The sequence below is a fragment of the Cyanistes caeruleus genome, chromosome 12, assembly GCF_971803275.1.
Source record: "Cyanistes caeruleus chromosome 12, bCyaCae1.hap1.1, whole genome shotgun sequence".
Classification (NCBI taxonomy): domain Eukaryota; kingdom Metazoa; phylum Chordata; class Aves; order Passeriformes; family Paridae; genus Cyanistes; species Cyanistes caeruleus.
The window spans coordinates 6,188,125-6,211,458 of NC_141712.1; the positions used below are offsets into that span (position 1 = coordinate 6,188,125).

General features: G+C 41.9%; 2 protein-coding genes across 18 annotated transcripts in view; one reads left to right on the forward strand and one right to left on the reverse strand.

The window, feature by feature from the left end:
* Positions 1-14,997, forward strand: part of ANKRD27 (ankyrin repeat domain 27) — a 52,676-nt gene extending 37,679 nt beyond the window's left edge. For 11 of the 16 annotated variants that reach the window (XM_086848148.1, XM_086848150.1, XM_086848142.1 and 8 more), the window contains 9 exons: positions 2,462-2,506; positions 5,381-5,503; positions 7,262-7,459; positions 8,488-8,607; positions 9,064-9,225; positions 10,084-10,192; positions 10,998-11,079; positions 11,612-11,684; positions 13,348-14,997. In XM_086848148.1, the coding sequence (XP_086704274.1) occupies positions 2,462-2,506; positions 5,381-5,503; positions 7,262-7,459; positions 8,488-8,607; positions 9,064-9,225; positions 10,084-10,192; positions 10,998-11,079; positions 11,612-11,684; positions 13,348-13,617 (1,182 nt within the window). In that variant the 3' untranslated portion in view covers positions 13,618-14,997. The remainder of the gene's footprint in view (positions 1-2,461; positions 2,507-5,380; positions 5,504-7,261; positions 7,460-8,487; positions 8,608-9,063; positions 9,226-10,083; positions 10,193-10,997; positions 11,080-11,611; positions 11,685-13,347) is intronic. The other 5 variants (XM_086848153.1, XM_086848152.1, XM_086848155.1 and 2 more) reach the window with 1 other exon arrangement.
* A 689-nt stretch (positions 14,998-15,686) lies between these two features.
* On the reverse strand, positions 15,687-21,506 carry PDCD5 (programmed cell death 5). 2 transcript variants are annotated; one of them, XM_086848167.1, is made up of 7 exons: positions 21,464-21,506; positions 20,548-21,362; positions 19,029-19,069; positions 17,805-17,866; positions 17,280-17,371; positions 16,975-17,046; positions 15,687-16,648 (listed from the first exon to the last, which is right to left on the reverse strand). In XM_086848167.1, the coding sequence occupies exons 2-7, from the start codon at positions 20,725-20,727 to the stop codon at positions 16,601-16,603; spliced, it is 495 nt and encodes a 164-aa protein (XP_086704293.1). In that variant the 5' UTR covers positions 20,728-21,362; positions 21,464-21,506; the 3' UTR covers positions 15,687-16,600. The 2 variants fall into 2 exon arrangements, with proteins under 2 accessions (XP_086704293.1, XP_086704294.1); XM_086848168.1 differs by lacking the exons at positions 20,548-21,362; positions 21,464-21,506 and adding an exon at positions 19,920-20,078.
* Positions 21,507-23,334: the final 1,828 nt, after the last annotated feature.

A 23,334-nucleotide genomic window follows, 5' to 3' on the forward strand; every position in this document is an offset into this window, starting at 1 on the left:
GAGGTCCTTGGGGTTAATGACCTTCTCTGTAATCCAGCTTTAGTTCATTTCTGTTTGCCAAGTTTCACCTGGGCTTCCTGCTCAAAGAGGCAAGAGCCTGATGCTCTGATATACCACTGGAAGTAATGGGAAACTGATATGGTCAGTTTTTCCAGTTTTCCTTTGCACCTTGGATTAAGGCCATACAGTCAGACCTTTATTAATCAATACTAAATTATACTCTTAAATGAGCTAGTCATAATGCTTATCATGACTTAGAAAAGAGAGAGTGAAAGAGCCAGGATTGTAAATTTGGGACTTGCTCTGTTGGAACTAAAATTTCCATGCACAGTTTCTGTTCAGCAAGCTGAAGAACTGGCCATGCAGGTGAATTGTAATAGATTTCTTTCTTCTATTTTTACATTTAAAGGAAGGTTCTGTTCCATGGAAGAGTGAGAAAACAAACTGGAAAGATGGGGAAATGCATGTAGCAGACATTTTGCCCTAAGTACTCTTAATAAATTATCTATAAGATGCATAACAAATGTTGTACCACTGCTGGGGCCTGAGACAGCTTTTAGTACTTTAAGAAGGTTGTTATTTTTGGAAAGAAATTATCAGAGCTTGTGGGTCACTGCTATTACTGTTAGGCATCTTGTATGGCATAAGATGACTCCTGAAAAATCCTTTACATTCTCCAGTGACATTATTCTGTATGATTAGGGGAAGTTTAGGGGAGGCACAGACCCTCAGTAGTGCATATAGTCCATTTTAGCTGCATATGTGGAGAGATTGGAATTCAGCTCACCCAACTTCTGGAAAACAGCTCTCTTCACTTGAGACATCTATTGCCCCTCCTTAGTGCAGGGAAATTAACTCCAGAGAGGAGTTAACCTCAGACATGCTTATTTTGAGCTGAATTGCACTCAGGTGTTATTTGTTGACTGCATTCTCTTCTGTGGTTACCACAGAGGGAGTTTAAATCTTGGCTGAGATTTAGACAGCTGACTTTTAGACATTCAAAGTTAGGAAAGAAAAATCAGAGAACCATAGATTCTGCCCTGAGTGACCAGTGCATGACTTCAAGACCTGCATCCTGTATTGGGAAGGTATAATAAAACCAAACTTAACAGTGTTCCTAAGCAGAGATAAAAATGGAGAGATTTCATCTGGCCTCTGATCTTTCAGCTGTTTGTGTCCTGTTCTTCATCTAAAAACCCTGAAGAAAGAGATCAGAGCAACGAAACACAAACTTCAGTCTCGTTCTTCCTTGTTTGCCTTGCCCAACACCACTGTCACCCTCAGCAAGGTGGTAATTTCCATGTGAAGATGGAAATGTGACTGAAGCTGTCACTCCATGACATCTTCAGCTTGCAAGGAGTTTCTTACTATTGAAACAAGTCACAGCAGCACCTTCGGTGATTCTAGCATAGTGCTGGAATAATTTGCTATAATGCTGAAACAGATTTTCACAAAGCTTATTAAATGATTCTTGACACTCTGCAGAGCCAGGTGAATTGTGAGAGGACTGATGGACTCTCCCTGCCCTTTTGCTGGCACCTTTCCCATTCCTATCAGGTAGGATCTCTACTCCTTCATGTGAGAGTAGAGAATTAGAGAAGTGAAGAGACAAGTTAATCTCCTTCTCCTGCTTTCACAAGCTACCTGAGGGCTCAGGGGAGTGGCACCAGTGCTCTGCAGGGCACCTTCCACCTCTTCTTCCCTCATGTGTCTCTTTTCCCCTGCAGAGCTCATGAGCAGGCGAGCACCTTCACCCAGCAGTGGAGCCCTGGCTTCACCCTACACTTAAATGGGCTGATGCTGGTGCTTGTCCTAATGCATACCCTTTGATAGTTATGGCTTTCCAGGTTTTAAGTAAGAAAATAAATTTCATACTTACAGTCGAGTTAGATTTGTGTTTTAGCACAGGATTAAACCAGTTATCTGCAGATGTAAAGGTTGCAATTGGAAAGTATCTGTTTAATCTTAAGGTGTTGTTTCTCAAATAGCACAATGAAACCTGCCATCCTTTGTGTTCCTGGTAGCACAGGGTAGCTCAGCAAGAGTCCAAACAGTATTAGTGTATATTAGGGTAGGAATTTGCCTTGAGCAGGGATTTTTAATGTTAGGCTCACACAGAAATGCACAGGGCAGCTGCTGCTGCAGCAGCATAATAATATGTATCAGTTTACATGGCTTTGTTTATGGGTGGGCCACATATCCTCAATGTAGATAAGTACTGTTTAACTAAGCAAGGCAGAGATCATCAAATGGCCACAGACCTTGTACAGATTTTCTATCTCATAAAGGAAGAAGGTTTTTCCTTTTAAACTTTATCAATAAATATGAAAAGGGCCAGCAGTAATCCTACTGCATGAGCTTAGGAGGTTAGCAAGGGACACAGGATTTTCTGTGTTCTGCTTAATGCCAATACTAACAAATTAAATAAATAAAGCAAATAAATAATTTTCTTCATACATAGGTGGAAAAGCTCCTGAGAGCAGTTGCTGATGGAGATCTGGAAATGGTGAGTGTTAATGTGGCTGTTGAGTATTAGTGAATTCCATTCTATCTCATTCAAATTGAGGAACTTGTAAATAGTAATGCTTTGGGTAACAGTCTCATATAAAGAGGAAATTTAGGTGACACTAGTCAGCACAAAGATGCTATTTGTGGGGCACACAACATGTTGTTTGGATTTCACTTCAAATAGACAGCCGCTGACTATAATAATACCAGGTTCAGAGATGCTGTTCTGTAATTTGTGGTACCACCTGTCTTGACTGTTTTTTTATTTATTATTGCCTTTATTCCTCAAAAATGAGATGCTTCCAATGTCATTCTACTGAAAAACTGAAGATGGTGCAGGAATCTTCAGAAGTTTTGCTTTTGGAAATGTGTATAAGGCTGCAGATTTCTTGATTTTCTTGTAGTTCATAGAACAAAACCATAAAACTGTGTGAGAATGCAGGTTTGCTCTGTTGGGTGCATGTTCTGAAAAACCTGTTTGGGTTTGGTTTATACCAGGAGTTACAAGTGCCAATGAAACCTCAGAGAGTCATCAGAAAATAGAAAACCCACGTTACAAAATATGTGCCATGTTAATACTGTTTCTCTTATGTTTTATTCCACAGGAATGACAGAAATAATTTATCACCTGATAGAGCAAAGAACTGTTCAGTTTTTGAGTACATACCATTACCCTAGTTTACAATGTGACTTAATATTAGTAATTATTTCCAAGCCAGCCCTTAAGTCATTTCAAGAAGCACTAACATGTACAATGGTGATATTTGTCACCTTCCATGTGCATGTATTACAGTTAACTTTTCACTCACTTTGTGAAAATCTGAATTTCATCAAGAAAATTAAGTATAGTGCTATAACTTGCTGGAAAATTAGTACCTAGCACTGCTCAATAGATACCAGCAATGAAAAGCATATGGAAATCCAGTCTGTGCATTCAGATGACAGAATCACCTTATCTTTTGTGGCTTCACTTTCCTCATTACTAAAGTTCATGTGAAGCTGTTCATAAAAGGAGAATCATCTAACTGGATGAGAAAGGTTACAGATTGCCTGTCTCTTAAAAAAACAGGAGTATTTAAAAACTCTGACCTTGTTCCGACAGCCTGAGGTCTGTATCCATAGGAACAGCCACAGCAACCAGGTCATTAGGGCTCCTGTAGATTTTTGCTGTGGCAGCCAACTGAGCTTTGCAAGAGGCTTTAAAAAAGTGCTGTGAAACTGGAAGATTTTTTAAAAAAATAAGCATTATGATGCTTTTGGCATTGTCTCAGCATAGCTACTGGATTTGGTACTCTCCTTGTACCTAGCCTGTCCAGTGGAAAGGGTATGTGCAAATCTACCACAGCAAAAAAGCAAATCTCTTGTCTGAAATAAGTGTTGTGAAGCAGTTGAAAGGTTGGATTGAGGGTACACAGACCCAGAGTGCTTGGCTGAGTATTCCAAAGTACCCCAGCAGTGTAAAGAACTTTTCAGGTGACAGATTACCTGGAAATGAAGCTGGGCAATCTCCTGAGGTGTCTGTCTAGTGTGTGTCTACTTGAAAGTACAGTTAATATTTTGACTAAAACTACCTTTAAACCAAGAAGAATGGCTACTGCACTGTAATTACAAAGAGATGGGCAGAAGAGTAGTGTGTTCAGGCTTTTGGGAGATACTGATGTCACTATGCTGGGAGCTGTGCACTGGATAATGAGAGCAGCAGTATTGGGCTGTCACAGGAGGAGGAGGGAGTAGATTGTGAGTCTTGGTGAGTCTGCAGGGAAAGGGGGAAGTGAAGTGACAGTTCTGCTTATTTTAGGCATGTACAAATGTAGGAAGTAGTAAAGCTTTGCTGAGCTGGCCTTCCATAAACAGGCAGGCTGGAGAGAAGAGTTCCTTTACTGCAGGGAGCAGCATGGAATTTGCAGGGAAAGCAGTATTCTGTGAAAAACATTTCTTTTCAGGCTCAAATGTATTACCATTCAGAATCAGGTATAGGCCCCTTCCTGGCTGTCCTAGGATTTGTTGTAGCTGCATGTGTTTAAGTGGATAGGACATGGATGTGTTGTTTTCCCAGGGCTCAGTGGTGAGGAGCAGAACCTGTGACAAGTGTGAGATGAAACAGAGTGGGAGGAATGTCTCAGAAATCCCACTGTCCCCATTCCCTTGGACTAGCAGCTGTAGAGCTCTTGGCCTGGTCCATAATAAATAATAAAAAGCAGAGACTTAACACAGTCACTGCTAATTCTAAGATGTCTTTAGTGAAATGTAGATTAATAAGTTTCAAGAGAAAAATGTACTGCTTAAACAGCTTTTTTTTTTGTTTTGTTGAATGCAATGTGATGTAAAATTTACATGCCCTAAGCATCACTGTTTGCAGGTTGCACATGAATGCCCTGAGTCCTAAGACTTCACTGAAGGGCCTCTCTCAAATATTGTTAATTGAGGAAAAATTGAAATTGTCCAACTGCTGTGAAGTGACAGACCTAAGGAAAGTCAGTGCTCCTGCAAAGTTTTGGGTACCAGTTAAATGTTGTCATCCTTGTCATTCCTTGTGTTCTTTAAAGCAAAAGATGAAACAAAATTCATATTGATATGAGCTGGCACAAATCATCTGAGCTAAAAGGATTTGGAGTGTTTGAGAGTGGGTGCACACTGAAGTTGTGATTAGGCAGCAGGAAGTAATTTATAACTTACTGCTGTACTTGGAGAACTTCCTAGCTGCTTTGTCAACAATAACACTTGATTTTTTAATTTGGCCTGTGGGCAGCTGATGTGCTCTCCCTGAGACACTCAGAAGTGTATGTTCGTCAAATTTGACTTGTCTCCATTTGCAGATCTGTCAGGACATGCAACTTTTGGACTATAAAGAAGGATTTGCTTTTTCTGCTAGGTCCGTTATCTCTTGGAATGGATGGAAGAAGATTTGGAAGATGAGGATGACACAGCCAGTATATCAAAACCAGAATTCTGCCATCCCTTATGCCAGTGCTCAAAATGTGGGCCAGCACAAAAGGTTGAAATATTCATTCTGTAAAAAGAATAATTTATATTCTTGTAATGTAAGTTTCAGCTCAAGAGAAATAGCATTCATATTGTCCAGCACCTCTGTCTCTCTGTCTATAAAGAAATGAACTATATACAGATTTTCACACTTCATCTGATGGAATGAAATTACTCTTTTTTTTAATTGAACTGTTGTAAATTTTGGATACAGGAGCAGTGTTCATGGACTCACTCAAAGTCTAATGGATTTAGAAGGCTTCACAGTTTGCTTTTAGCATATGTGGAGTGCTGTCAGGAAGGTTTGGGCAATTTTGAATAAACACTCTTTTCTAAGCCTCTGGTTCTCTTTAATTTACACTGCTACTGGCACAGCATATCTACTTACCTGTTAGTAATCAGTTCAGCAAGGAACACCTGCTAATCCCAAATCCATGTAATGCTGATAAAGTATTTTTTTTAATTGGATGACATCTTTTCTACAAGCCATATCTAAAGCCCCTTCAGAGATTAGATATAATTACAAAGGCTTCCTTTTCAGCTGCAAAGATTTCCTTCCCCCTAATTTACCATGCTCTGTAGAATAGAACGAGGCTTTGCAATACACTCTTTTTATGGTTTTTTTTGGTTTGTTGTTTTTTGGTTTGGTTTCTTTCTGTGTATGTGTTTTTGGTTTGGTTTTTTGTTTTAAATAAGGAACAATCCCAGCTTTTTGGAAATAGAAATTCCATAACTTGCCTTCCCGGAGGTGTCTGAAGGTGTACATGACTGCATAGGTCATTGCAAAATAAACCTAAGTACAAATTTTCAGTTTATTGGCTACTTTGAGGTTAACAGCACTGTGAGATGGCTTAACTTCTAAATTCCCCACTGCCACCACACATTTATTTTGTGCAGGCTTAGAGTGTGCTGTTGTCCTTAAATTCACATTCACACCTGCTTTGTTCTCTGGTAAGGGGTGTCTCTGTGCCTCAGGACAGAGATCATGTGCTAAAGATGCCAGAGCTGGAGTCCATAAAGCTCTTTTTACTGCTGATAGGAAAGGGAATGGCATCTGCTGTGGAATTTACTTGTGGAAGGAACTTGTTAATTAATCCAAAACCCTGTGTTAGGCACACGATGAAAGCACAGAATGAAAGGCTGTGCACCACTGTAAATGTCAGGCAGCCACAGTTTGCAGGAGGAGTGAAAGAGGATGTTCTGTACAGCTGGGTAAACTGTCCTCCAGGTGGTTTCCTTATCTTGACTCCCCAGGGGAGTCTGTTCTCTGGCCCATTCTTGCTTCCAGATGAATTAAATTAATTTCAGGTTGTATCCTTATTACCCCAAGCTTCATGTAGTATTAAGAAGTGTTTATTGTCTGTCTCAAAGAGCATAAATATTTGTATAAATGAAAGTAACTCATTAACACTGCCACATATCCAGTATGAGCATCCTAACAGCTACATAAAAACTTTGTTTTGCTTATGTCTCAACCTGTGCTGCTTTAGTCTCTTTTTAATATCATGAATACTTTGCCTTGAGTTCCTCTCCATGAAGCTATCACATTGGAAGAAAAGAGATAACAATAAAAGTAATTTTCTGTTGAAAAATACTACCAAGCTGCTCTGCTTTACTAACGTTTTCTGAAGGCCTCAAATTAGGCTCTAGCAGAATTTCTTGTAATGCCCATCTGCCTGTTTTATATAAACTTAGCAGGTATTTGGCTATTTCATTAATTAAAACAAAGCATGATTATTTTTACAGTTTTGTTGTGTGTTTTCCTCAACAGAAGTTTTCCAGGATCTGTGCCAACGGGCTGGGGGTGAATGTTTCAAACCAGGATGGTTTCACCCCGCTGCACATGGCTGCTCTGCACGGCCACGGCGAGCTGGCATCGCTGCTGCTGCGCCACGGCGCCAGTGCCAGCGCCAAGAACGCCCAGCTGGCAGCTCCCCTGCACCTGGCCTGCCAGAAGGGACACTCCCAGGTAACCCTGCCTTCCCCACAAAGCTCACTGACACCTGGCCACCCCTGGAAAGCTCCGGTGAAAATTTCCTCGGGTTTCCCAGCCAGGGAAGTTGGCAAGCAAGCTAAACCAGGAACAGAGAAAATGAGTTCAGCGGTTCTGGTTTTTAAAATCTCCAGATGGAAAGGGAAACTGTGAGCTGAAATCGTTTCAGTAGACACCTTTTCTTTATAAATTACTTAAAATACTGGTTTAATGCAAGTGGTGCAAAAACCTTCTGTTGTACTTCAAACGCTTTAAACATCCTTTGTGGAGCTGAATCTTCCGTGTGCATTCCTCTGGACCTTCTTCTCTAGGTTATGTTTGTGTTTTGGTACCTTCAAACTGTAACCACAGTATTAATTAGTTACTGTATTTGCAACTCCTTTAATTAGATCATGAGCCAAGTGGAGCTTTGAGGCAGCAGATAACTTGTCCTTCACTTCAAGTCAGGGAAGCAAAAGCAGTGAAAGGAGAAGTGTGAGCCCATGGGGGGAGGGTGTCAATACAGGAGGGAGAATAAATGAGATGAGAAAATAACAATGTGAAAGAAGTGGGGAAACAGGCAAATGGAAAGGTGTAGCAAAGTGGAAAATTATTATTTTAAAAATAAGGAGCTGAAGACTGCAGGAGGGAAAAAAAGAGAATTTTGAAAATGATGGGAAGACAAAGCACTAGGGAAGCAAGAAAAACCAATACAACTCACAGTTGTAGGTTAATTCATGGGATAGTTGTAGATTCGCTCATGGGGTAATTACAGTGTAAAGAACTCCTTCCAAATGTTGTGATGAGTTTGGAAAATGTGCTGCTGCTGTGGTGGTGGGATTTGATGTTTTGTTAACTTACTGGTTATATTTGTTTTTCATGCACCTCAAGTTTTATTTTCTGGCCTTTCTTGTAGTTGCTTAAATTTTTCTTTTTTAAAAGTGGGTGTTAAAATATGAAAATTAGTCTCATACTCAGTAACTCAGTACTCTTACTCGGAGTAAAGTTTTTACTTCTTTCAATAGGTGGTAAAGTGTCTGATGGATTACAATGCTAAACAAAATAAAAAGGATATCTATGGAAATACTCCCTTGATTTATGCATGCTCGAATGGTCATTATGAGACTACTGCCTTGTTGTTGCAGGTAAGATCACTGAAGACAGTGTTCTGCTGGTATTTCTCATTGATACCTGTGTTTACCCAGTGCTCAGAATCAATATTTTTAGTTATGCATTTCTCTGTCAAAAATATTTGGGGAAAGAAATAACAGTTTTTTTAACTTGCTCTTTTCAATCCCATCCTTTCACAAATTTTAATTATTAAAATTATTAAATATTACCTTGCTATTGTACAGGTAGCTGTTCTTATGGAACTTGTACGTGGTAGGTGTTAGGTTTTCTTGCCTGGGATTCTATCATGTAGGGTTGGGGGTTTCTTAAGTATCTGTAATAGATGTGTGCAGAACCGAAATGAGCTGATCCATGGAGCTGTGGCTGTGAGATGGGGCACTGACGTGACCAGGTGGGCTCTCGTTGCTGAGGTGTGTGCAGCGCTCTGGTCCGTGCTGCCTTTCTAACTCTGCTTTCCCTTTGCTGTGCAGCACGGAGCCTCCGTGAACCTCTCCAATGCCAAGGGCAACACAGCCCTGCACGAGGCCGTGGCGGGCAGGCACGAGGCGCTGGTGGCGTTGCTGCTGCAGCACGGGGCCCTGCGGCACCTGCGCAACGAGCGGAGCTGCACCGCTGCCGACTGCGCCGAGCCCGTGAGTGCTGCACCCGCCTGGGCAGGGCAGGAGGGCAAAGCAGCAGTGCTGCTGTCACTGCAGGGCTGCACACACCGAGCTGCATCCTGCACTTACTGGGATGGAAACACTGAGATAACAAACACGTTTGTTCTACACAGATGATTCCAGTGGCCTGTGGAACTGGTCGTGTCTCTAGAATAAGTTATCCTAGACAAAAGGGATGAGGCTAGAAAGAGTGAAAGCACAGATCTAAATAAAATTAATATTAAAATCTATGTAATGGCAGAGAGAGCAGAAGTAATGTTGGATGTAGGCAAATGAACACCTTGCCCTAATCAGTTGCACTGGCAGCAGTGTTTTTGTCCCACCCATCATCTTCTGCCCTTCGAGCCTTTTTTGATTCCTTTTATCTTGCAATGGATAACTCTGACCTCCCCCTTTATTAATAGCAGTAACATTATATGTAACATTAAATGATATGGAGTTGCTTCACTCTTTTAAGGATTTGAAACATGGCCCCTATCTTAATGTGTTTCAATTGCCTCTGAGATGTAGCTTAATGACCACAAAATTCTGTACTGAATCAATTTTAGTATGTGTGTTATCATTTAAACTGAAACTGGCTTAACCATAAGTAATACAGCTTGAAATAAGGGGTCAGGACTCCAACATCATACAGTGTAAATTGTGGAACACTGATTTTGTCTGTACTCATAATGATACAATTTCAAGTTTGTTTTTATAATGAGTTGCTTTATGTGTGTTGTACTGATTCATGGAAGCATTAATTAACACACTCTGCACAGACTAAACACTGAATTGTACTGTTGTTTTTCTTCTTTAATCATGGTGAAAATGGAAACTCTTAAAATCAAGAATTCAAACATCATGAAGTTGCTGGAAGCAGCACCAAGCTGTGTCCCCAAATCAGCAGAGGGAGAGAAGGAGAGTGAGCAGCACGTCACTGTCAAGATAAGGAAAAAAGGTACCTGCGATATTTGCACTAGTATGAATAAAAAGAGATTTAGGAATTCATGGGTGACTATATCAAATATTTTATGAAATTTCTTTACATATAATAATAGAACAGTCAATTATTTTATATATTTATGATAGGTAACACCTAAACACCTAAAATACTGTAACTAAATGCAGCAGACTTTGTATTGTACTCATGACATTGCTTCAAACTTGGCTTTCACCTACTTTGGGGGATATGTGTGAAATTTACCTAAAAAAACATTTAAAGGTAAAAAACACACCACAGTTGAGATTATATAATTAACCATGTAAGAACTGCACATTTCAGTGCAAAGCAAAACTGATTGAAATGACTGCTGGGTAACTCTTGCCTCCTTCCCTCAGAGACTGTGAATGTCTGGTTAATAGAAAACCACAATTAATCACAGCATGCTGATACCTATAATTGAGAATAGTTCTTTCAAATATTATGAATAGTTCTAAAAGAGCAATAGAAGATATGACTAAGTAATACTAATGAAGAGGTGGTTTAGCATCTGTGTGTTAATTCAGGTTGGTAGAAACTGGAAATCAGGGCCACAATGTTCAGAGACAGTCTCTTCAGAAGCTTGGCCAGTTGTACTAATTTGTGGAGGAATGTTTACTTCTGTAACTTAAAATTGTTTAAAATTTCCAAAAATAAATCACCACTCTAATTCAAATTAGCGCTGTTACAGTTTTATGTTAAATTAAAATCCGAACTGTGTTTTTTTTAATTCCTAAGTGTGACTCAATTGTAATTTTAGCTGCCTGTTCTTTTAAACCCCCAGTGCATCCTAAGCCCTGTGAGGAAGCTGATGATCCCATAAGCAGACAACTTCAACTGGTCCAGTCAATTAACAGATTTAACAAGTAAGCAGAGAAGCTTGCTCAGAGTGTGTTTGTTGTTTCCCATAAGCAAAGGAGAAGTGCAGCTGCTAATAAAGCCCCGAAGTGGCTCAGGGGTGGCCACACATGACATGGTGGAGTGACAGTGGATGTTAATCCTTCAGGGCTGGCACATTCACATCCCCAGGCAGATGTTCTAGGAATGACAAGCTCACTGGGGTGCTGAGAGAGGGCTTGAAAATGTATCTAAAACTGGGATTGCACTAATACTTGGTGTGCCATCAGTTAAGCATTTCAGAGCCAGACTGCTTGAAAATAATGCAGTGGTTTTCACTCATTAGCTGAGTTTTGCTCATTATCTTTTTAAGCCTTAATGTATATTCCATAGTCAAATACAGGGAATAGGAGTAGGCTGCAGTTCTGGGAAGGTGTTATCAGGGAGCTGCCTTTCTCTGGTGAGACAGTTCCACCTTGTGGAGCTTCTGAGAGAGAGGTTTTTATGAAAGGCTTATGGGAAGACATTTAATTTCTTTGATTTCTTTAAAATCTTCTTCAGAGAAAAACACTTACGGAGAACAATAACAAGAGATAAAAGCGTCCCTAATTTTGACTATCACTTGCTGCACCAGGTAAGTGGGAAATACTTGCTCAGATTATTCTCATATTGCAGCAAATACAGTTGTTTGCTCTGCTATTACTCTGGGTACATGAAAGAGAAAGTTTACTAGTGGTGGTTGTTGAATCACAGAAGTTCTGACTTGTTTGCCAGACTGCTTGTTTCATCATTGTTCACATTTCAGTGCTGCTTCTATGACACCTCTTAATCTCTTCATTCTTACTCTTAAGCCTCTTACTGCAGGTTTCATCTCAGTCTTGTTTTCTGTGTTCAGCAAAACCTAGAACTGAAAAACTGCAGCTCCTTGGAGCTGCAGCTTGCTTTGGCAAGAGACATTTTACAGTAGATTGAAATTAGGGTTTGCAGATTTAAAGTGTGCTTGTAAGAGGAGACTGTTTGCAAGGGTGACAGCAAACCCAAATGCATGTTGCATTGTCAGCTGTGACACAATTGTATGTAACAGATTCACCTCTGCTTGGGGTGCAGTGACACCCACACCAACTGCTGGATGCTGCCCTCCCCAGAGCTTCTGCTCCTTCTGCCTCCCTTACACTGGCTTTGACTTTCATTGCATCTTCTGCTGAGTCATTTCAGAACTCTAAATCAAGAGAAAAATGACCTGTCCAAAACAAAATGTTTTTTTCCAGGTTAGTGCAGCAGCTGCCCATCATTAGACTGACACAGCCTTGGAACACTGAAATGAGAACACTAAATTAATTCCATAAAGCTGTAATTTCATTAATTCTTTCTAAATTATAATATTCTACTACTTAACTTGGGATTTAGATTTTATAACTGTGGATCACTGAAGGCAGTATGTTATTTCAGTACACAGGTGTCAGATAACTAATATGTGACCCTGATACAGAGCATTCCACCCTGTTCTGTGGTTGTGACTTCATACAGCTGTGGCTGAACTAATTAATGAGTCCATACAGCTCTGAATTGTTAGTGGATTTAAATGGGCATAACCTCTGCCTGTGGCATTTTCAAGATCGTTGCCATCATTTCAGTAAAAAAAGCTACTTTCTCCTTTAGTTCTTGTCTTAGAAGATCTGTCCATTAGCATGCTTGGATTTTCTTTATTACTCCTGGTTATTTTAACATTTGCAGAGTGGCCAGTAATCCACCCACACTGTACAAGAGAAACAGGAGCAGGTTGGAAATGGAAGATATGAATAGTTGGAAGGACCAAAAAGAGGCACTAAGAGGGTGGGGAGGGTGGGTGTCTCTTCCCTGACAGGTGACCTCTGGAAGCAGGGGAAACTGCCTTTGCCATCAGCAGTACCTGGGTTACCCTGTCTGGTACTACTTACACTTAAAAGAAATGGCTGTTAATTTCAAGTACATTGAGATTTGCATTACAAAAGGTTTTTAGAAGAGTTGTGATGATGTTGGGATAGTCAGGTGAAAATAAGTTTTGCAGTGTGTGTCTGTTACGATTTCAGGTCTGTTACTGATGTGTGTGTAGTCTGGGGCAGGTTGGCCTGTTGTTTTCTTGTATGTAACCCAAATATAATAACTCTGTTACAAAGTATGCTATTTTAAATCTTGGCTGTGTTCTCAGTGTCTTGAAAGTCATGTGATAATAATGTTCAAGAAACAATATACTAATTTTCCTTCTTAATGAAGAAAGTAGATAATACATTTACCATGCCATTTCTCTCTCCTCACAGATGGCCATTAAAAGCTTTGATAAAAGCAAATTAAAATCTGTTGGAATGCTGGAGCAGGGCACAGTTCAGGAGGCTGACACGGGGTGCAGAGGTGAGTTTGTGGAAGACGAGGACACATCAGCTCCTCACAGGAGTAAATTAATGCAGCGCAGACACACGGTCAATGTGCCACTGCCAGCAGAGGAGGACAGCGACAGTGGCTCACCCAGCCCTGCACAGCCAGGGCTTCCACAGGCACAGGACTGCGATGGCTCAGTTTCAGATCACTGACAGGGAAGCACGGATCCGAAGCTGAGGAAGTTGCTGGTGTGAATTTCAATAGCCCTTCACTGTGTGCCAGATGTCGGTGACATTCGCACACTCCAGTTCAGAGCAGGCACAGGCTCTGCAGCACAGCTGGAATGTTCTGGAATGGAACTGACTCCTCTGTTCGTGATGGAGGTGACCACACAGCCAGATCATTACTGATCTCACTAACAGGGATTTAACGAGATGAAGACAGCAAAATTACTTTCCTATTCTGTTCAGTACTTCTTAAAAAGCTCTATGTAACAGTAAACCAAACGAAACCCTGTTTTTTTCAGTCACCCACTTTGTTTTAAAAGTCTTTGAATAATTTTTGCATTTTCAGTTTTTATCACTACATTCAGGATTAAATATATTTATATATATAAAAAGATATATTGGATAACAAGGTATTTATTGCCAAAGGTAATAGAAATGTCTTTATTTTTATTGTAATGTTACAAACCATTATAGTATATATTTCTGTATATTCTGGTAGCTGGGCAAACAATAGTCCATAATATCTGCATTATTAATGTGAAGGGACATAATCCTTGCTAATCTCTCAGCAATGCTCCCCTGTACTGGAGCTGCAAGATCAAGTTCTTAGAGAGGAGCCAAGATACTGGGGAAAAGTGGAGAGCCCTTGACAAAGCTGAACTTTGGACTTGCTGTTCACAGCCCAATAAAAAAAGCAGAAGCAAGCACAAGGTGCAAGGGCACAGAAAACTAATTTGCTTTTCCCTTTTTCTAAAGCAAGTAATGTAAAAATGCACAAGTATTCATGATTCTGAACCTGGGCAACATCCACAGACAAACTGCTTCAGAGCCTGCTCTGGCCTGCTCTTAAAAAGGTAAAATTCACATTATGAAAGGTCCTTCTCACATCAGTGAGCACTGGCTGGAATAGGCCAAATCCTGCCCCAGTCCCAGGGGTGATCACTGAAGAATTGAAAGCTCACAGGGAACTACCAAGTGGCTGCTTAGATTCAGAGTTCATTTTCTACTGTTTGGTTATGGAAAGAGAAGGTGTAAATAGCACAAGCCAGGTTTTGCAGTGCAGTATTTTTTTATTCTTGGCTCATCACATCCAGCTTGCATTTTATTTAATGAACTATTTGTATAATTATCTTTCTTTTAACTGTGGTATTAGTAAACTACCTGGCAAAATACAAAGCTGGAAGATAGAGTGGTGGGTTTTTCAGATAACTTTTTAATCTAAGAGGTAAAATGTCAAATGACACTTGGATTTGAGGGTAATGTGTTTATTTTTCTAATAATTTATGAGTTCATCTGATTTTCTGATGTGCCTTGGATTTGTGCCAAATGATGGAAAGAAAAAACTAGTAAAAGAACTATTGAAAATGCTGTTTTCTTTAAGTGCTTTTGTCCAAGCATTGAATCTATTACACATTTTCTTGCTTGGTTTTGTAGGCATTTGAAGATTTTACCTTGTGTTTACTCTTGGACTTTCCTTCCTCCTACATTTACAGATAACTTTATTAGATTGTGTGGTTTGATATTTATGCACAGAGGTGTACAAAATAGAACTGTTAGTGAAACTGAGCATTTTCACATAAAAAAGAAAGGATGTTCACCTCCTAGTCAGAAGTCAAAAGACACAAAAGGGAAGAGGTAAAACAAGTTTTTCCTTCTTGTGACACGGTAAAAATTACCTTGAGTAAGTCTTGGTCCTTACCTGCAGCAAGAATAATCCAGATATTTAAGATCAAATAGACTATTGTAGATCTGATTTCCAAACTACAGCGTGAGAAGTTTACTTGTGTTTTAATTGTAGCATGCATTTAACTAAATTATTCTTCAGATTTCCCAACTATGTAGATAAGAAAAATCAGTTCACCACCCTTTGGCTTCAAACTCAGTAAGGATGATTAGTCTGAAGAAATTTGGTACACTCAGGGTATCACTAAAGCTAATGGATCCTAATTACAAAAACAGATGAGCAAAATGCACAGTGTAAACCAAATGAAACAAAAATAACAAATGTTTCATATTTTTAACCACATTCAGACAAGATGAAAAACACACCCAACTAGTGCTCACTTGAAACAAGTTTATTCTGTTCCAAAAAACACTGCAGTTGAAATTGTACACGATCCTGTTAAATTATGTCAGATAAGGGGGTTGTGGTGGGAGAGTTTATCAGCACATTACAGTATTTATCCTACTGATTTCCATAACCATATTCTTGAATAAAGGTACAGCACAAGTTCAGTTTTACTTTATGCATGCAGGAGTTGCAGAGTTTAGGAAAATGTTTTTTCTTTCCAGGTAAGAAACACTCCAGCCATTTGATAAAAGTGGAGGTAGTTGTAAGAATACACGATACCAAGTGTCTGAACAGTGCTGTGTATGACACAGTTAACTTGCTTTGTTTGAGAGAGCCCAGGAACTCACAGGGGAACAGTTCAGCTGTTTGCTGTAACATTTCTTTACACAGACTGCCTGATAGGAATCCCCTGACCTAAACACTATTTGGATACCTTGATTTTTAAATTTCCAGTAAGGACTTGACAGCTGGACAGGGATCCTTCAGTGGCTCTGGGAATCTTTCTAACACTTCTGTGCCAGAGGTGGCACTTCAACACTTCTGGACAGACTTTAAACTCTGAGTGGCTGTTCCCTGTTTCTCACTTTGCTCCTGTGCCTGGTATCTCCAGTAACAGCAAATTAAGTGTGTGCAGTGGCTGAAAGCAGAGCTTACAGTGAAGAAGGGGCAACAAAACATTCATGCTAATGAAGCCACGGGGAACCCCACACTGCTCAGGCCTCTTATACTACAAAACTTGAAGTTACAAAATCCCCCTTCTCAGATATATTTTACAAGTTATTTGTTGGCCTTTTATAATATTAAAAAAAAAGTCAAGAAGCGTAAACATTTTCAGATCTTGCATTCTGCCTGCTAACAGCATTCTTCCAGGCTATTTTTGGCAGCCTTACAGTAGTATTAATAATCATCCTCTTCATCAGAATCCAATACTTTCCTTCTGTTGAACTAAAATGAAATACACAAAGCAGAAATTGAAGTGTCATAGTAAATCCAGGCTGGCACAAGCCTTTCCCAGTCCATGCAGGTGGCAATGAAGGCACTGCCTGGGCAGAACACTCAGCCCAGGTGGGACAGGACAGAGCCAGGCCAGGCTGACCCACACCACACTGGCCCCAGGAGCTGCAAATGTGCAGGGCTGCTCTGATGGAACTCCAGCACCCCCCAGGGCAGGGGAAGAGGTGCAAATACAAAGCTCCACCCTGAACTGGTCCCACACATGCAATTCTGCTGCTCTACTTTATACAACCTTACATCTAGGAAAGAAAACTCACCTTCACTGTTGTTTTCTTTTCTGTTTGCTGACTCACTTTTTCAAGTATTTCTATCAAACCTTGTTCTGAAACCTAGGAAAGTCAAATAAAATATGGATAAACATACTCTGAGAGATGCTTAGTATTAAACAACTGAATCACAATTTCCTTTCTTACAAAAGATTTTTGGTGGAATTATAGAACAGTCTTTAGCAGATATTTACACTAAATTTAACTTGCATCTATTATAAACATCTTTTTTTTTTTTAGAGTGAATTTGGTTTAAAAACAAATATATGTGAGAAAGAATTAGGAAGTATACTCACCTTTCCAGCTAGCTGTCCAAATCTTGCCATCTGTATGAGATAATTTTCTACTGCTTTTGCTTTGTCTGGTTTCACAAGTGCTAAATTGCTTACTGCAACAAAAACAGGTTCTGTTCATTTGGGTTTAAAACATTCTCCAGTACCTTCACTAGTAACAAAAAAGTGAAAAATGCCCCTAGGAAAAATTCTTCTTCAAGCCAGGCTTGTGAAATAAATTGAAAAAGGCATTTTCATTTATGCCAGGTACAAGACAGTCGTATTTCTTACTTTAAAATATTTTCTCCTAATTAAAAAACTTTGACTCTCAGTATAATTCCCTCTACTAAATTAAATAAAACCCAAAACATTACCATAATTCAGATACCCATTAGCCTCTCCCTTCTAATCACTGACACTGCCAGCTGAAGAGCTGCAAGTTTTATCTTCTAAGCAGCAACAGTATTTTTCTAGTCTGGCCTCTGTACAACACACACTTTTGACAAGTCAAGTAAGATTTTTTTATTAGAAAGTTACTTGGATACTCACATCTTGCACGAGCTGCTTGATCAAGAACTTGAGCTAAAATAGTATTTCTGATCTCTGCTTCCCTGTAAGGAAAAGTGAACCACACATCAAAAGTGGGATTTCAAACACCCAAAATAACATGCACAGAACAGCAAACAATGGTAAGACTTTTGATTCATGGAAGTGACTTCTTGAGGTCACTTCAAACCTTCCATTTACATGATCTCTTTTACAGCACTTCCTGTCCTGGGCACTCTATGTATGCTGAAGTTACACAGCTGGCAACATCTTACAAGAAATCAAGGTGGAGTTTCATACTTACACTTTCTTACTGCTCATGATTGCATTTTAAGAGACAAAAGCTGTGCTACCCTTTAGATCCTGCATTTATCCGTGTGGAATTCACTCCAAGGCAGTGCAGGGTAGAGCAGGCACAAGGAACTGTCCATGCAATTCCAAAACCAAACCATAGCTCATTTATGTGTTTAGTACTTTTCACTAAGTCTGGATGCAATTACAATATTTGATATAAGTAACTGCAAAACTGGAGCTTTAGTTTATGAAACTTTAGTTAATATGAACTTGGACTGTGCAAAGTCAGCTCTTCAAACACTTGTTTACAATTTTCCCCTTAGCACAAATCCTGAACGCTGTTCCTACACTGAGCTTCGACAAAAATCTTTTTGCTTCACATTTTTAACTGGAATAAATGTCCCAGAAAAATCAAATCACCTGGGAAAGACTCTTCCCACTGCAATAACAACCAAACCCAACCCAAAGTGACACCACTGACAAAAATCACCAGTTTGGGAGGAGTTCTGCCAGCCTTCAAGACTTGGATCATAAAGTCTTACCAACCCTGAGGAGCCAAGGACTCTGCCTTCCAGAAGCAGGTGACAGTGGGAGGGGTGATGCTTCCCCAGAGCACCCAACTGTATCACTGCAGCTCATGAGGTTACTGAACTCAGACAAGTGCCAAGTGAAAATGAGCTGCTGCTGCTTTCTCATCCATTCCTGCCCTCCCACCCCAGCAGGGTTCAGCCAGTATGGTCATGGCATGGGAGCCACACCTGCATCAGATCTTTGATCCATTTCAATTCCTTTGTTGGTGGTTTTCCCAGCAACAAAACAAATGTGGAGCAGCATTCCAAAGATACTAAATACTAAAAAAGCAACAACAAAAAACAGAATAAACAGTTAAAAAATATTAGATGCAAGACCAATACTCAGTAGTCTCATTTATACCTCTGTTTTGCTTCCTGTTGCGACGGATCAGCGGAAGGATCCTGAAGAAGGTGATCAGAGCAAATATCACAATCCAGAATCACTCCACACAGGACATAAAGTTAAAATATTCCAGCAGTATCAATGGAAGATAAACCTGCCTGCTAAACCCGCCTGCCCATGGATGAGATCCTGGAAATGGGAATCTGCTGCCCTAGCAAATAAATGTGCTACCCTCTGCTTTCCTCACAATGCAGTCATGCCAGCAGTGGTGTGAGTGCTGCTCCTGGTCTATCCACTGATTCCTGTGGCTTTGGGCAGGAGGAGGCCTCCCCCTTAGGTCTAGGATAACAGGCTTCCCCAAAGCCCAGAAAACTGACAAAAGCATTATAAATCCATTAGAGTAAGTCAAGGGTAAGTAAAATGAAATGTAACACATTCTCAGCAGGGAAGCTGAAATCACAGAATCATGGAATGAATATTCTGAGCCGGAAGGAACCCACAAGGATCATCAAGTCTAACTCCTGAAACCAATGAAAACTTAATGAGGGGGATTCTACAAGAGTTGGTTCCTGCATTAAACGCTAATACATATGAAAAACAAAAGGGGGAAAACTTCCAAGTCACTATTCCTGGTGACTGTCCAGAAGCAAGTAACAAAAAAAGGAAAGAAACCTAAAATTTATATGGAATCAATACCTCAGATTTCACAGGTAACATTTAAAAGTGTGAAAGCAGGATGTAAAACCACACAGACAGGAAAGGGGCTGTCTGGAAATAGGGAATATCCTTCACAGGAACAACAAAATTGACACTTCATATAAATCCACATATGGATTGTGTCCAACTCTTTTCAGTGGTGCCCAGCACAGGACAAGGAGCAATGGCCATAAACTAAAGCACAGGTTTCACCTCAACACGAGGAAGAACTTCTTCCCATGAAGGGTGGCAGAGCACTGGAGCAGCTGCCCAGGGAGGGCGTGGAGTCTCCATCTCTGGAGACATTCCAAACCCACCTGGACACGTTCCTGTGTCACCTGCTCGGGGTGACTCTGCCCTGGTGAGAGCTTGGACTGGATGATTTCCGGGAAGTTCCTTCCCTAACAATTCTGTGATTCAGCTCTGAAAACTGAGATGGCTGGAAAAGCTAGGAAGGTAATCTATGGAATAATGAGTTGTTGGGGGCGGGAACGCTCGTATGCCGGACCTCCCAGGGCAGGAGCGGAGCGAGGTGGCGGCGGGGACCGGGCTGCACTCGGTGCCGTTTCCAGCCATAGCTCTGAGCACGGCAGGGCCTCTTCTCGCTTTCCCCCGGCCTCGGTCACGCACATGCCTGTCCTCTTCCGTTCCAGCCCCCGAGAGGCGCCGACAGCGCTTTGGGCGGACGATCGGGCGCTGCCTCAGCCCGCGCCCGGCCCTGATCCTCCCCTTCCCTCACCCCGCGCCCGGCCCTGATTCCCGCCTTCCCTTACCCCTTGCTCGGCCCTGACTCCCCCCTTCCCTCACTCCGTGCTCGGCCCTGATTTCCCCGTTTCCTCACCCCGTGCTCGGCCCTGATCTCGCCCAGTCGCCGCTGCCGCAGCGCCTCCAGCTCCTCGTCCGCCATAGCTAAGGCCGCCCGCGCCAGGCGCTGCCAATCCACCGCCGAGCGCTGCTCCCGCCCCGCCGCGCCCGCGCCAGGCGAGGCCAATCCACCGCCGATGCACGACCACCCCGACATAGGTAGGGTCAGTGGGACAGGGGACACAGGGACACATCCGGGTGGCTTTGGGATTGTCCGGAGAGGGGGACTCCACACCTCCCTGGCAGCCCTGCCACCCACAGTGTATACAAGTTCTTCCTCATATTGATGTGGAATGTGTGCTTTAGATTACGGCTATTGCTTCTCGCCCTGTCGCTGGGCACCACTGGACAGTCTGGCACCATACTCTGGAGATACTGGTGTGGATTTATGAGATCACTCTCACTCTTCTCCAGACCCACGTCTCACAGTCCCTCCTCATCACAGAGATTCTCCAGACTCCTCGCATCTTTGTGGTCTCTGCTGGACCCCTTCCAGCAGCTCCTTGACTTTCCTGAGCTACTCCTGTTTTGGGAGCTGCCGGCGTGAGGAGCGGGAGCGGGACGGAGCCAGCCCGGAGTGCGCTGTGTGTGAGGGCACGGCCCAGCCCGGAGTGCGCTGTGTGTGAGGGCACGGCCCAGCCCGGAGTGCGCTGTGTGTGAGGGCACGGCCCAGCCCGGAGTGCGCTGTGTGTGAGGGCACGGCCCAGCCCGGAGTGCGCTGTGTGTGAGGGCACGGCCCAGCCCGGAGTGCGCTGTGTGTGAGGGCACGGGCCCGGGACAGCCCGGAGTGCGCTGTGTGTGAGGGCACGGCCCAGCCCGGAGTGCGCTGTGTGTGAGGGCACGGCCCAGCCCGGAGTGCGCTGTGTGTGAGGGCACGGCCCAGCCCGGAGTGCGCTGTGTGTGAGGGCACGGGGCCGGGACAGCCCGGAGTGCGCTGTGTGTGAGGGCACGGGGCCGGGACAGCCCGGAATGCGCTGTGTGTGAGGGCACGGCGGGCTGATGGAACTCCGAGGCTTTACGGCGTCCCTTTGTGCCAGTGACTGCTACAAATGTCTCCATGGACTGGTGGCCTGGATTTGGTGCCTGCCACGGCACCTCCGATTTCCTCTAAAAAGCAGCCGTGGGCACACGATTCTGTGGATCATCCCACGGGAGCAGCAGGGAGTGGCGCTGCCCCGGGCTCTGCTTGGCTGGGGCTCCCCAAAAGTGCTTCCCTGTGCTGAGCCCCGCTGCTCCCCAGTTCGGCACACAGTCCGTAGTGGGACTAAAAGACATCATGACCTTCAGCCACGGCCCTGTCTCTGGAATCAGACAATCAGAGACAAAAAAAAAAAAAAAAAAACAAACCAAAAAACCCCAAACTCCCCCAAAAGGTTGACAAAGGTAGCCTTCAGCAGGCTGGATACAGACACTCTGATAGCGTCAAAATAGCAATGCATGTATTACTGGCGTGCTCATTTAATAGCTTCCATCACGTTAAAAAAGTAACTTTTCACACCTCAAATTTCAGCTTTTATTGTTGATCAGTCACACTTATTAAAGAATGTAGGTTTTCCACTCGTACTTTAAAATTTGATGTAACCGAAGAGACAACCACAAAAACTGCTCTACCAGGATGAATAAGCCACAATTCCCTTAAAGCAGGGCTAATAAAGATGTAGCACAAATATTTCTGGTCTAGTTTTAAAAAGTAACAAAATGTGTTATATGTTTGTTCCTTTAACAACTCTGGCAGCAAATGCAGACAAAATTAGCCGAGTGGAGTTAATTTTCTTTGGATCTTTGCCATCTGTCCTGCCTGAAAACCTCGCATCCGTTCTGAGAAGCACGTTCAGACCGATTGAAAACCAGGGTTATTTCAGGATCACGTTTTTAGCGGCTCAAAAGGCAGGTTTTGGTTTTTAGTTTGTCCTTCCCCATGGGCAGCAGAGGGAGCCCTCGTTCTACACAAGAGTATTCGGTGCTCATCGTTAAACCAGAAAACAAAACAAAAAAAATTATTTTTTTTTCCTGCCGCGCAGTATGTTCTCCCAGATGAAGCTTTAATCTATATCGTACATCTCTGCTGCTGTAAATTCATGCTCCATTATACCACCATATGCTTAGCTTCGCTCAGAGAAAGCTGCAATAATCCTAATACTTCATCTCGCTTTATAGATATTTGTGTTGCAGGTTTCACTGCATATTGTTTGCTCACACACTTAAAGGTTATGTCTTAATAAGTTGTTCTGGATGAGTTTATTAGCAAGGAGCTGGCAGTTGATGAGTTTCTGTGTTTTGAGGAGGTGTCGTAGTTATTGTCAATTAGGATACAAGCTCAGGGAGAAAAAAGGGAGGGTTTGGTTCTTAAAGAAATCAGGAGGCAACAGTGCTCTTTAGGTTATACATAATTTTTGGCTCGTCAGCTGCCTGGTTTCTTTTTGAGCTGCTCCCAGGTATAGATAATTCCATCTGCTAACTCTTAAGCTGTTCACAAAAGGATGGACCAAGGTTTTTCCAAGTCAGTTGAGTTGTTCATAGTTTCAGAACCTTTAGTTGTGATGCAGAAATAGTGAATTCTTAAAAGTTCTAGACACTTTTGATATATCCACAGAATTCCGTGTATCATTTATGTTGATGGAGGATGGTAAACAGAAAAGAAATGCTTTAAAAATACTTTTCCCCCCTATTTTTTGAACTTATACTCTGTATTCTTTAGGAATGTCAGCTGTCAAAAATACCCACTATGAGTTGATTTGCAAATAATAATGCACTATGTGTACAT